We start from the raw sequence: 12,358 nt of genomic DNA on the forward strand, positions 1-12,358 counted from the left end.
CCAAATTTCCATCTTCTCTGTCACCTCAAACCCAAACACACCTGCAGAGCCAGGGGGGCTCCTTGTGGCTGAATCCCTGTGTTTGGGAACAGCTCCTGTGTTATTCCTGCCGTGTCCTGTCCCACCACAAAGTCCTGGCTTTGTCCTTTGCCACCAAATTCTCCAGCAGATCCATCACTGTCCCACCTCTGCTCACTGGGATTGTGCCAAACTGTCCCAAACTCACCTTTTTCCCCTTTAGCCAGGTTTGTGGCAGGAGAAATGAAACCCTTCCCAGGAACACCACATTCCTGAGGAACAGAGGCTCTGGGGTGGCTGCTCTGTTTGACTTGGGGTGGTTTTCACAATCCTTGACCTGCCACTGGCAACAGCAATTCAAGGATTCACACAACAGCTTTCCCTGGATGTTTTTAGGTTGGGTGATGTCAGCTTCCCAAATCCCAGCATTTTACACAAGTCTGATTTCCTGACTGAAGCTTTTTCCCTCAGCACCCAATAAACTCAGGGAAGCAGCATTCCACACCCTCCTGGTGCTTTCTTTCCTGCTGGCAGAACATTTCTCATCACCAGAAATGCGAAATCAGGGAGTGAAATTTCAACATTCCTTAAAGAAGCTGATGATTAAAATATTTTTTTGGAATTAAGCCAAGAAAAATAGGATGGATTTGGCACTTTGGGGCTGTGCTTTTGTCTCCTCACCTTGTTTTTGCCACTCTGCAGGGCTGGGATAGAGGATCAGGCACTTGCCAGGCACCAGGCTGGTGGAACTGGCTGCTCACAAACTCACAGCAGCTAAGGAGCTCCATAGGAACTTCTGGAGAAGCAGCAAAGCTGTTGGAATTCTACAGCAAAGTATCCCCCAGCTGCTTTTAGGCCAAGGTTTCAGCCTAAAACCTCAAATCATACAGCAAAATTCTTGGGGTTTGTTTCTTTTCCAGGTTTGTGGAGAACCAGCACATCTGGCAGAACTCATCAGCCAGGAATTCACATCACAACTGGTCTATACAATAATATAAACCCCATAAATAGAAATCCCATCAATAAATAAACCTCAGAGACACAGATATAACCCCCAGAAATACAAATATAACCCCCAGAAATACAGATGAAATCATACCCACCCTGTTTCTTGTCCTGTGTTCACACTGCTTTTATCAGACAACTCCAAATTTTGGGAAAAGTGCTACATTTGCTTGTTTTAGAAAACTTCCAAATGTCTGAGAACCTGCAGGGCTTTTCTGGAAATGAATTCCAGCTGAGCATTCCCAAAAACAAAGCCATGGATGTGTGGGATTTGTCCCAAGGCAGCACCACACGGACACCCCACATCTTGCCTGGGATCCATCAGCAGCTCCAGGCAAATCCTTTCCCAAGGTTTACATAAATCATTTTCCAGTCCTTCCGTGAGCAGAGGCAGCCTGGCTGCTCCAGTTGTTTCTGTCTGGGAAGCAGCAACTCCAGTGCTGTGCCAGGAATGTCGCTGGGTTTGAACTGGAACTTCACTCCTTGTTTACTGGAATCTGCAAAAACACTTTTCAGCTGAGTAGGGCAAGAAGGAGGAAAGAAAATTCAACGTGGACATTCTGGGAATAATTAAAAATACAGAATTATGGGAGTATCTTCTCACCTAACCCCTTTGTTTTGTCTCTGAGTCAGCAAAGTCAAGTCATTCCTGAGCTGAACATCAGCTGCAACTCAGCCTCTGGATTGTGAGATTCTGGGAAAAGGGATCTTTGGTTTGGATTTCTAACAGCCTCTGGATTGTGAGATTCTGGGAAAAGGGATCTTTGGTTTGGATTTCTAACAGCCTCTGGATTGTGAGATTCTGGGAAAAGGGATCTTTGGTTTGGATTTCTAACAGCTTCTGGATTGTGAGATTCTGGGAAAAGGGATCTTTGGTTTGGATTTCTAACAGCTTCTGGATTGTGAGATTCTGGGAAAAGGGATCTTTGGTTTGGATTTCTAACCAAGAGCCAAAAGCCAAGCCCAAACATGAATCCACACCCCAAGCCCATTAAATCCACATCACCAAGCCACACAGTAATTCCATGTTGTTCCCAGCTTTGGGAAGAGGCAGCTCCTCCCAGCATCCTTGGCAATTCAGCTCCATCTCTGTGCCACCAGTGAAAGTGGATTTGGTGACTGATGGCTTTTCCCAGTGGGTTGAGACTTTGGAGGATCCTGTGCCATTTCCAAAGGATTTGGAGGGGAAAATTCCATCTGTTCCCTGGAGGAAAGCTGGAGCACCACGTGCCAAGTGATGTCCATCCAGCAGCTCTTGCCTCAGTTTCCTGGTTTAACATTTCCAAATAAAGATGAATCAAGTAAAAAATAAAATTATTTTAATAGCTCTTAATTCAGACAAATCTCAAGCAAACCATCAGCGGTGTTTTACCATCTATTTGTTACAAGAGCATTTACACGTGAGCAGCCCTGTGGTGATCCCCTGGTGCTGCTCACAACACCCCAGAGAAAAGGTTTTATGATAAAATTCCAAGTCCAAATCTCACTGGAGCCCACCTTTCCCAGCCAGCCTGGGCTGCTTCCATGGCTTGGAGAAGTGAGCTGGTGGAGAAGATTGGGACAAACTGCTCCGTGGACTGCAGAGGAATCCCATCAGCTCTTGGCTTTGCCCTTTTTGGCAGGAAGCCTCCCCGTTGCTTCCAGGTATTTGTTGATGATTTCCTCCTGAGTGCTGGCTGAACAGGGGTGGTATTTGGAGTATTCCATGGTGTATTCCCCTTTTCCCTGGGAAAAGAGATGGATGGGCCACGTGCAACCCAGCTGGGCACACCCCTCCTGCCCGTGATGTAACACCCAGGGACCCTCCACAATCCCACCCAAACAGATCTCCTCCACTATGGAAGAATTGTTTGGCCAGGAATTCCACAGCTCTGGTTTGATCTCATTCCCTGCTGCAGCTGCCAAGGATTGGATGATCCAAGGAGCCCAAATTTACAGAGCCAAACACGTTCTAGCAGAAACAACCACGAGGACTCACCTCTGTGCAAGACCTCAGCTCAGTGGCGTATCCAAACATATCGTTCAGTGGCACCTAAAATCCAAACATGTTTGTTCACAATGAGGCTTTTCCCATCACTTTTGGGTTGTCATAATCCCAATTATGACATAAAGAGTCAGTGCTGTCTGTAAACAGCTCTGATTTAATGGTCTGCTGTTGTAAAGTATCTGTTATTTTAATTCACTTATATTTGCAGTGTGTTTTCAGCAAGAAACATCAAAAATCTGAGAATTTGAGTGCACCAGCAACTGGAATATCCTAAATTCAGTGATGAGTCAACCAACAGGTTTTGAGGTACCTCCAGACATTCCTCCAAGGACAATTTGGGAAGGGTGTGGTTATCCTGAGCCCCCCACCCAGCAGGAAAACACCCAGTGATCCTCTCCAATCATTTTTAGGAAGGAGATAAAAGAAGGAACATTGAAACTGAATCAACCTACAACTGTACCCACAAAAACTGAGGAAAACAAGGGAATCCAGCCCAGGGAAAGTTGAGGAGCAGTGAGCACACAGACCTCAGCATAGAGAGTGAAGTATCCCTCGGAGCCATCCTGGCCCGTGATCACGCCGTGCCGCCGGTTGATCCCGGCTATCACAGCTCCCTGGAATTCCGTGGGAGCCATCACCTCCACGGCCATGATGGGCTCCAGGATGCGCACAGCAGCGTTCTCCATGGCTGGGGAAAGGATGGAATAAAGCAGCCAAGGTGAACCTGGGGTAAGGCAAGCTGCTCCCATGCACAGCAGCAGATGGTTTATGGTTAATGCCAGGGAAAAGCCATGATCAACACGTGGAATTCCAGCTCTCCCAGAGCCATAATCACTGAATCATTAGAGCTGGGAAAGACCTCCAGGATCATCAGGACCAACCTCTGGCTGACAGCTCTGTGCTCACTAAACCCTACTGTGAAATGCCACCTCCAGGGAATGTGACCCCACCACTTCCAAGGCAGCCCCTTCCAGTGTTTAACTTCTCCTTCACTGAAGGAATTTTTCCTAAAAAAGGCCCAGTTTGACCAAATGTTCTCTTCCCAGCCTGTAAGGATGAAGCTGGTGGTGTTGCTGTACTGAATTCAGGGAAAACAGGATTTCCTTCATACAGCCACAGGAATTATTGAGCCTCCCTCAGGAATTCTATAAACTCTTGTACAGGTTCTGCTCCATAAAAGAGGGAAAGGGGAAAGGGGAAAGGGGAAAGGGGAAAGGGGAAAGGGGGGGGAAGGGGAAAGGGGAAAGGGGAAAGGGGAAAGGGGAAAGGGGAAAGGGGAAAGGGGAAAGGGGAAAGGGGAAAGGGGAAAGGGGAAAGGGGAAAGGGGAAAGGGGAAAGGGGAAAGGCCTGTACCTTGTTTCAGGGCTCCCTCTCCTGCCCTGATGAAGGAGATCTCGTTGGAGTCCACCATGTGATGGGCACCATCCTCCAGCACGAAGCGCACGCCCGAGATGCGGTGTCCCGACAGCAGCCCCTTCTCACAGGCCTCTCGGAATCCCTGGGAACAACAGCTCAGAGTCACCACAGGGATCTGCAGCCTCTGCACTGCCAGTCTATGGCACCTTGGTTTGATTTTACAAATACAAAATCATAGAACGAGGAAAAATGGCCTCAGGATTTGCCTTTTACAGGGATTTCATGGCCAAACCCCACAAGAATGCTCAGTGTGGAAAGAGCTCTTGCCTGGAGAACAAGATTCCTTTAAGACTATGGTTTTTTAGGATTTGTCAAAAATCTTCAAGTGTTGCATCATGGAAAAATGAAAGAATAATTGTAGGTTATTACAGGAATTCTAAGATGTTGGTAAGTTAATTAAAGCTGTGTGTGATAAATTATACAGTGAGGCAGTCACAGAGGCAATAAAGAAAGAGAATCTGGGATTTGAGGCAGGAAATGCAGCTCAGTTCCCTCCATAACTGGCCTCAGAGAAATCACAGAAGTTGTTACATTTTGGGGTTGGGATGAAAATTGTGGGGCCACAACCAGAAGCAGAAGAGGCCAGGAAAAAGCAGCTTGAGCAGGAGGCTCTCACAAGGGAAACAGAGCCAGCACACACCACCAGAGGAATCAGCAGCTCCTGAATTAACTGGAAACCCCAGGAATGCAAGACATGAAGTAAAACCACAGAACTGTGATCCTGCTGCCACTGGAGCAATGGGAAAAGCCTCTTTTCCTGGGGCAAGGCAGGCACAGCGAATGTGGGTGGTGCTGCAGGAAAACAACAGGAATCAGGGTTTTCTCTATCACAGAGAAAGGTTTGTACCTTTTCCACAGCAGGCACAAATTGCTTGGGAATATTTGTGCCGATGGTTCTGTCCTCAAATTCCAGTTTGGTGAAGTTCTCTGGCTCCAGAGGCTCCAGCACTCCGATCACTTTGCCGTACTGGCCTGCTCCTCCCGACTGCTTCTTGTGGATGAACTCAAACCTAAACCCCAGCAATCCCCAAACACCACGTTACTCGTGTCACAAACCACAGCTTTCTACGGAAAACATTCCCGTTCTGTGTTTCAGACAGTCACAGACTGGTTTGTGTTAGATGGGAATTTAAACTGAAAATTCCATGGGCAGGGACACTTTCTGCTATCCCAGGCTGCTCCAAGCCCCAACCTGGACACTTCCAGACACAAATTCCCTGGAAAACTTGGCCTCCCTACCCTCCTGAGGAAGGATTTATTCCCAATATCCCACCTAACGCCGTTCCAAACGCCATCCCGGAGGGATGCGCTGCCCCGCAGCATCCGCCCGGTCCCGCGGCTCGGAGCCGGCCCCGCCCGCTCCGGCCCCGCCCGGGCGCTTCCTGCGGGAGGAGGAAGCGGCTCCGGGGCCATGGAGCTGCCCCCGAGCCACTTCCCGGCCGCCCGGGCCGCGGCCGTGGCCGTGGGGTACCTGCGGTACCTGCGGGGCGGCCCCGGGCGGAGGCTGGAGCTGCGGGAGGTGCGCCGCGCCCGGCGCCAGGTGAGCGGGACGGCACCGGGAACCGGCACCGGGGAACCGGCACCGGGGAACCGGCACCGGGGAACCGGCACCGGGGAACCGGCACCGGGGAACCGGCACCGGGGAACCGGCACCGGGGAGCGGGAAGGGCTTCTTCCCATGGAGCGGGCAGAGCACAGGGACAGCGGCCAGGAGGAGCGTGCAGTGACTGGGGACATCCCAAACCCCCCCGGTGTCACCCGCTCCAGGTGACCCCCCCTGGGCTGGGCTCCTTTCCGAGGGCAGGGGTTGTGGCACCGCGGGGGTGACACCGGCTCTGTCCCTCTGCGGGTCCCGGCAGGAGCTCGGTGTCACCACGGGCGGGTCTGGGATGGGAAACACACCCCGAGAGTCACCTGCGGTGACAGCTCCTGCGGGAGCCCTGCCCAGGACACGGCACCGGGCCAGGAGGAACCTCCCAGGGAGGAGGAGGAGGAGGGCGTTGGGCGCTCCCGTGGGTGCCAGGACACAGCCCTGGGTTTGCAGGGACACCTGGCACTGCAGGGACACAGCAAATCCCAGCTGCTCCTTTCTTTAGAGCCACAAAAATACAGGGCACGATCCAATTCATAATAACCTGCAAAGTGGGAGTAACAGAAGGAAACACTGAAGGCTGTTAGGGGAGTATTTAACCAAGAGGCAAATTCTTGTGTAGAATCACACAGGAGCCCAGAATTGGCAGTTCAGGGGTGTTCAGGGGTAGAAATGAGGGTGGACAGACCCTGGCACAAAGTGCCCATCCCTGGCAGTGCCCAAGGCCAGGCTGGAACTGGGATAGTGGAAGGTGTCCCTGCCATGGCAGGGGTGGCACTGGGTGGGATTTAAGGTCCCTTCCAACCCAAACCATCCTGGGATTCTCTGATTTTGCCCAGGATGCAGCCAAACATTTGCCAAAATAAGTGTTATTAATATGTTCCCTTTTTTAGGACATTGATGATGTTGGGCACAAGTATTACCTGGAACTGGAGCTGGAAGATGTCCTGGACAAAGTGAGTCAGACTGCTTTAATTACACACTCTGTGGATACTGCACTTAACATCTTGAATCATGCTCCTGATTTTTCTGTACTGCCAGTCAGGCTCCCAAAAGGCTGAGTTTTAACCCAAAGGAACCCACTGACCAATGGTGCAGGGCTGACATTTCAGTGTCACTCAGCTCCAGCTGAACAGCACAAGGGACATTCTGCACCCCTACCATCACTGCAGAAAGCAAATCCCACCCTTAAACACTCACAGAAATGCCAGGAATTGAACCCTGTCTTAAATCATCACAAATGTCTCCAGACCAGACTCAGAGAAAACAGCAACTACATAAAAATCACGTTTTTCAGAAGTGCAAATTGCCCTGGTTACACACATTTCCATCAAATAATAATGCTGATCATTAACTCTGCAACAGGACAGGACTGTGAGCTGCACTGCTGAGGTTCTGTATCACCTGGGCAGCAAAACCTCTGCTCCAGATGTGCAGGTCACAGTGCAAGGAGAGCTCAGGAGCACAGAGGAAGCAGATGAGGAGTTCTACAATCGGATCAGGAGCCTGGAAAAGGAGCTTGTGGCTGAGAATATCCCAGGTACAAGGCAGGGCTGGGAGAGGGCTCAGGCCTTCACCCTGCTGCTTCACTTTCTCTTTTTTTGGGGTCTGCATCCACATTTATTCCTGATTCTGAGTGTTCTGGAAAACCAGCTGGCACTGCCACCTCTTCCTGCTCCCTCTGAGGGTGTCCTGGCACAGCACATCCAACACCCCAAATGTACAACCCCAAATGCTGCTCTCACCTCACAGCAACCCCTGCCTTCGAGACCTGGAATTTATGTTAAGAGAAAAAAGTGGAGGAAAACGCCCTGGAAGTGTCCAAGGCCAGGCTGGATGGAGCTTGGAGCAAGCTGGGACAGTGGGAGGTGTCAGGGGTGACACTGATGGGATTTAAGGTCCATTCCAACCCAAACCATTCCAGGATTGTGTGAGGTGGGAGGAAAACTCTGTGGTGATGGAGCAGCTCTTCCAAACCGTGTGGGAGGTTGTGTGACAGCAGGGACTTGAGCAGCAAGCCCTGTGTGAGGTGATAATGTTCTGTTAAGGGCTCTCTTTAACATCCTGTGTTTATTTTGGTTCCAGACAGCCATGGGAACATTCCCCCAGAGCTGGAGCCCATCCACCTGCTGGCCTGGGTGGCCTCTGGCTACGTGATCTGGCAGAATTCCACTGAAAACACCATGCTCCACCTTGCCCAAGTTAAACACGTGAAGCAAGTGGTGAGTTAGCAGCAGGAGCAGAATCCCAGCCTGGTTTGGGCAGGAGGGGCCTTCAAGCTCATCCCATTCCCCCCTGCATGGGCAGGGACACCTTCCATAGCCCAGGGTGCTCCAAGCACATCCAGCCTGGCCCTGGCTTTCCCTGGAAAGCCTACAAGAGCTAAGCAGTTGTGGCAAGGAGAATAAATTAAATTACCAGAATTCTACAGATCCTCCCAGTTTTCCTGTCTTCTACTAGAGAAAATCGAGTCTGAGTTAACAGTAACCCTAAAGTGATCACCAACTTTAAATTCAAGGTGATTTTCCACAGGAGCCAGGAAAAAGCAGCAGGATTTAGTGTTTATAAAGCCAAAATCTCCTAAAGTTTTGTCCCTCTGAACAGACAGTGAATTCCAGGAAGTTCTGGGTCTGAAGGAAAGCCAGGAATTCCTTGTGGGAGCAGGATTTGTGGATGTTTTGCTCCCTCTGATGGCATTTTAGAGAATTCACAGCTGCTGCAGGGCTGTGTGCCAGCAAGAGATTAAAGATTTTCAACCCCTCTCTAGCAAATTTAAGGATAAAGGAGACAAATAACTATAAAGTAACCCAGCTGCCATCTCTCCTGGGTAATTTTGTCCCCTTTTTTCCCTGAAAAACACAGGAAAAGAGAATATTCCAAAGGCCAGGGTTTATTCTGTCTCTCAGAATCCCTGACTGTCACTCACTGTAAGGCCTCTGCAGTGTCCTTATCCTCTTGACAATTTTATTTGGGATTGTTTGGGTTAAACTGACACCTTCTAAAATGTGGTGTTCCCATCCCAAAGAATTCCTGACAGATCTGGTCTCTGTAAGGCAGGAATTAGCAGTTTGAAGTTCTACATTCAGTGACTCCAATGCAGTTTTGGAGTCCACAAAAATTCAAACCAAGAGTTTTTAACTTTGTTACGGTGCCTGAGCTCCACCTGCTTTATTTGTGATCAGGAGCTGCCAGTTTTATCTGAAATCCATCAGGGAATTTTTGTGATAACCACAAAGAACTGAATCACTTTTTCTAAGGTGGGAGAATCCCCAAATCCACCCCTTTTCATCCTCTCTTTCCAGAAAAGAAGTGATGAAGATCTTCAGTTTGACTATGTGGTTCTACTCCACGAAATGGTGTCCCAGGTAAATCATTTTCTCCCTAAAATGCTTTTTTTGGGTGTTTTAAGACTGCAGCTGTGAGAGCTCCAGCTCAGACACAGATCTGAGCCCCATCCCTGCCTGTCTCAGCATTCCAGGAACAGCAGCAGGGATTTCCAGCTATTTCTGGGCTTCCTTAGGAATGGCTGAGGTTCCAAGCTGGTCCCTCACAGCTCTCCCTTGAGAGATCCCAGTGCCAAAGTGAGCAGGGATAAAGGGAAGGGGCAGCTGGAGCATCCTGGATGCTCAGCTGAATTCCAGCTGCCTCCAGGGCCCAGGACAGAGACCTCAGCAATCCCAGTAACCCCCAGCAGAAACTGGCTCCCAGAACTGCATTTACATCCTGTGCTATTCTCCATCAAAATTCTGGGATCTGAGCAGGTGTTTCCATAGGAAAACCACAGAAAATTGGGAAGAGATGCTCTTGATTGTAACAATCCAGGGATCTCCCTTCCCTGTTCCAGCCCTGACCCCTGGCACTGCCATCCCCTTGGGTTTAAATGCTAGTTTTCCAGGAAGCTGCTGCTGTGGAGGAGGGCAGCAGGGAGGGGTCATTGAGGGTGAAAAATGTGCCAAATGTTCAAGTTTTAGCTAAGAAAACCAGGAAATACTTAAGGTCCAGACCCTAAAGTTCTAAATCGGCAGCATTTGTGCATTTTGTGGTTGAAGCTTTTTTTTAAAGAGGTTAAATTTCAATTGAAGCTAAATATAAAGTGATTTTCAGTATGAAGTGATTTCAAGTCTGCTGTAGGTAGGTTTTGACAGCCCCTGTGCCCACAGGAGGTGCTGCCCTGGGAGGTGAGCGTGCTGTGGCACCCCCAGCGCGGGGCGCGCGTGTCGCGCTGCCACGGCCCCGGAGCAGCCCGGGAGGAGCACACAGGCCACGGCAGCACGGATCAGCCACGCTGCCAGACATGAAATGACCCCTTCCTGGCTCTTCCTGAGCCCAGAATTCCAAAGGAACCGCCTCTGAGTGGATCAGTGTGACAATTCCCAGCAGGAATACTCACGGCACAGGGGCAGAGATGTTCTCCCTGAAGGCAACTTTGGGCTTCCCCATGGTGCAAGGACAACCGTATTCCCTCTCCATCCTCTGCAGGAAAAACCCACAGTGATCAGGGTTATTCCATTGGGAATTATTTAGTACCTTCATCAGGATTAATCACTTTTTTTTGGTTGGGGGTTGGATTGATTTTTGGAGATTTTTGTTATTTTTTTTTTAATTAACAAATTATTCCCCATCATTTAAGACCTGCAGCTTCAGATGCAGGAAAAGGAAACAACATTAATTATGCTATTAAAATTCAAGTTTTTCAAGGCAAAAATAACTTTTTCTTAATTCTGTCAAATTTAATAAAATTAAATATTTAATCCAATTATATATTTAATAAAATTAAATATTTAAGACACATCTTTTGTGTTAAGATTAAAATATAGACATCAGTTGAAATGAAACAAATCTTTGTAACTACTCCTTTCTCCTCCCTGCACCAGCTTTTATTAGGGAATGATACATTTAAAACCACAGAAAGAGAGGATTTTCTTATAGAAATTAATTATAATTAGGTATTATTAATTATTATAAGCAAAGGCTGCTAGAGCAAAGTGTAATACATTTTTTATGGGTTTGAACCAAATCCTAAAACCATTCCAGGCAAAATTTCCTTTTTGAAGCCTTCAGATTGGAACCACTGGAGAGAAAGAACCTTCAAAAGCTGACTTAAAATTTCACCTTGTCCCTAAGCAGCTGGAAGGGATAGGGAGGAGGAAGAGGAGATGGGAAAAGCAGGCAGAAGCAAGAATCCATGGAATGTGCTTCCCAAATTACCTGGGCATAGATTTCCAGGTGCAGCTCCCCCATCCCAGAGACAATGGTCTCCTTGCTCTCCTCATCAAAGTGGATCCTGAAGGTGGGATCTTCCCTGGTGAAGCGGCCCAGGCCTTTGGAAAATTTATCCAGGTCATTCTGAAACACAAGCCAAGATTTACTCCACATCCATGAGTGATTCCAAGAAAAAAGCCTCAAGTTTTCCCATCCACTCCTGAGCATTTCTGTTCTTTGGGGATATTTTATGGAAGATCTGTAACTCTTGATTGAAGTGTTAATTATTTATTTCAAGTTCATGTTTCTGTCTGAGTGACAGCATCCAGCTCAGCCCTGGGTAATCCAAGGGACAAAATCCTGGATATTTGGGATAAAACACTTTCAAACAGTGCTTAGACTGTCCATGAAATCACAAAGCTGCAAAGGGAGGGAACTGAGGGAGAAGAGGTTGATCTGAAGGCTCCTACCTTGTTGGAAGGCTTCATAGCCACGGAAATGACGGGATCAGGGACGTGGATGGATTCCTGCATGGCCAAGGAAAAGGGGATGATTACAAATTCCAGCAAAATCCCGGTGACTCGCAGTGCCTGAGGCAGCCAGGGCAAGGGGGGCTCACCATGGAGATGTCAGTGCTGGTTTTATCCGTGAACGTGTCCCCGCTGGCACAGTCGATCCCAAACAGGGCACAGATGTCTCCAGCATAAACTTCATTTACATCCTGAGGGAAGGAAAATTCCTGTTCAGACAACACTGGGATAAGAGAAGCTCTGGCTGCCCTTGGATCCCTGGAAGTGTCCAAGGCCAGGCTGGACAGGGCTTGGATCACCCTGGGATAGTGGAAGGCATGCCCAAGGTTCCTTCCATCCCAAACCATTCCAGGATTGATTCTGTCTTTCCCTCACCTCCAAACTCCACCTGGATTACAGAAAATCCAAACACTGTTTTAAAGCTTGACTCTGAGCTCCTTAAACAACTCCAAGCCCTGCAAATCTCCTTCTTTATTCAAAGGACAAAAGGGAGGGCTCAGCTTGGATTAGTTTGGGATCAAACAAGAAGCAAAGTTGTTAAGAAGCAAACACCATCCTGTGCTTCAGGCAGTGCTGACCCATCCAGGATTATCCAGTGTCTCAGGCAGT

At 48.7% G+C, this 12,358-nt stretch overlaps 2 protein-coding genes across 5 annotated transcripts in view; one reads left to right on the top strand and one right to left on the bottom strand.

Moving 5' to 3' along the window:
- Positions 1 to 2,320: 2,320 nt before the first annotated feature.
- GFM1 (G elongation factor mitochondrial 1) overlaps positions 2,321 to 12,358 on the bottom strand; it is a 15,950-nt gene continuing 5,912 nt past the window's right edge. The window contains exons 10-18 of the mRNA XM_019007795.2: positions 11,839 to 11,945; positions 11,690 to 11,746; positions 11,226 to 11,363; positions 10,408 to 10,490; positions 5,274 to 5,436; positions 4,364 to 4,508; positions 3,538 to 3,698; positions 3,002 to 3,055; positions 2,321 to 2,748 (exon numbers count right to left, since the gene is read on the bottom strand). Coding sequence (XP_018863340.1) covers positions 2,617 to 2,748; positions 3,002 to 3,055; positions 3,538 to 3,698; positions 4,364 to 4,508; positions 5,274 to 5,436; positions 10,408 to 10,490; positions 11,226 to 11,363; positions 11,690 to 11,746; positions 11,839 to 11,945 — 1,040 coding nt within the window. The 3' untranslated portion in view covers positions 2,321 to 2,616. The remainder of the gene's footprint in view (positions 2,749 to 3,001; positions 3,056 to 3,537; positions 3,699 to 4,363; positions 4,509 to 5,273; positions 5,437 to 10,407; positions 10,491 to 11,225; positions 11,364 to 11,689; positions 11,747 to 11,838; positions 11,946 to 12,358) is intronic.
- LOC107208789 (latexin-like) overlaps positions 5,793 to 12,358 on the top strand; it is a 7,696-nt gene continuing 1,130 nt past the window's right edge. The window contains exons 1-6 of one of the 4 annotated variants that reach the window (XM_015637650.3): positions 5,798 to 5,966; positions 6,911 to 6,973; positions 7,383 to 7,557; positions 8,103 to 8,239; positions 9,320 to 9,382; positions 10,149 to 10,318. In XM_015637650.3, coding sequence (XP_015493136.1) covers positions 5,838 to 5,966; positions 6,911 to 6,973; positions 7,383 to 7,557; positions 8,103 to 8,239; positions 9,320 to 9,382; positions 10,149 to 10,199 — 618 coding nt within the window. In that variant the 5' untranslated portion in view covers positions 5,798 to 5,837 and the 3' untranslated portion in view covers positions 10,200 to 10,318. Of the gene's footprint in view, positions 5,967 to 6,910; positions 6,974 to 7,382; positions 7,558 to 8,102; positions 8,240 to 9,319; positions 9,383 to 10,148; positions 10,409 to 11,051; positions 11,517 to 12,358 lie in introns of those variants that run through there. The other 3 variants (XM_015637651.3, XM_015637649.2, XM_015637648.3) reach the window with 3 other exon arrangements.

The sequence above is a fragment of the Parus major genome, chromosome 9 (genome assembly GCF_001522545.3).
Source record: "Parus major isolate Abel chromosome 9, Parus_major1.1, whole genome shotgun sequence".
Lineage (NCBI taxonomy): Eukaryota > Metazoa > Chordata > Aves > Passeriformes > Paridae > Parus > Parus major.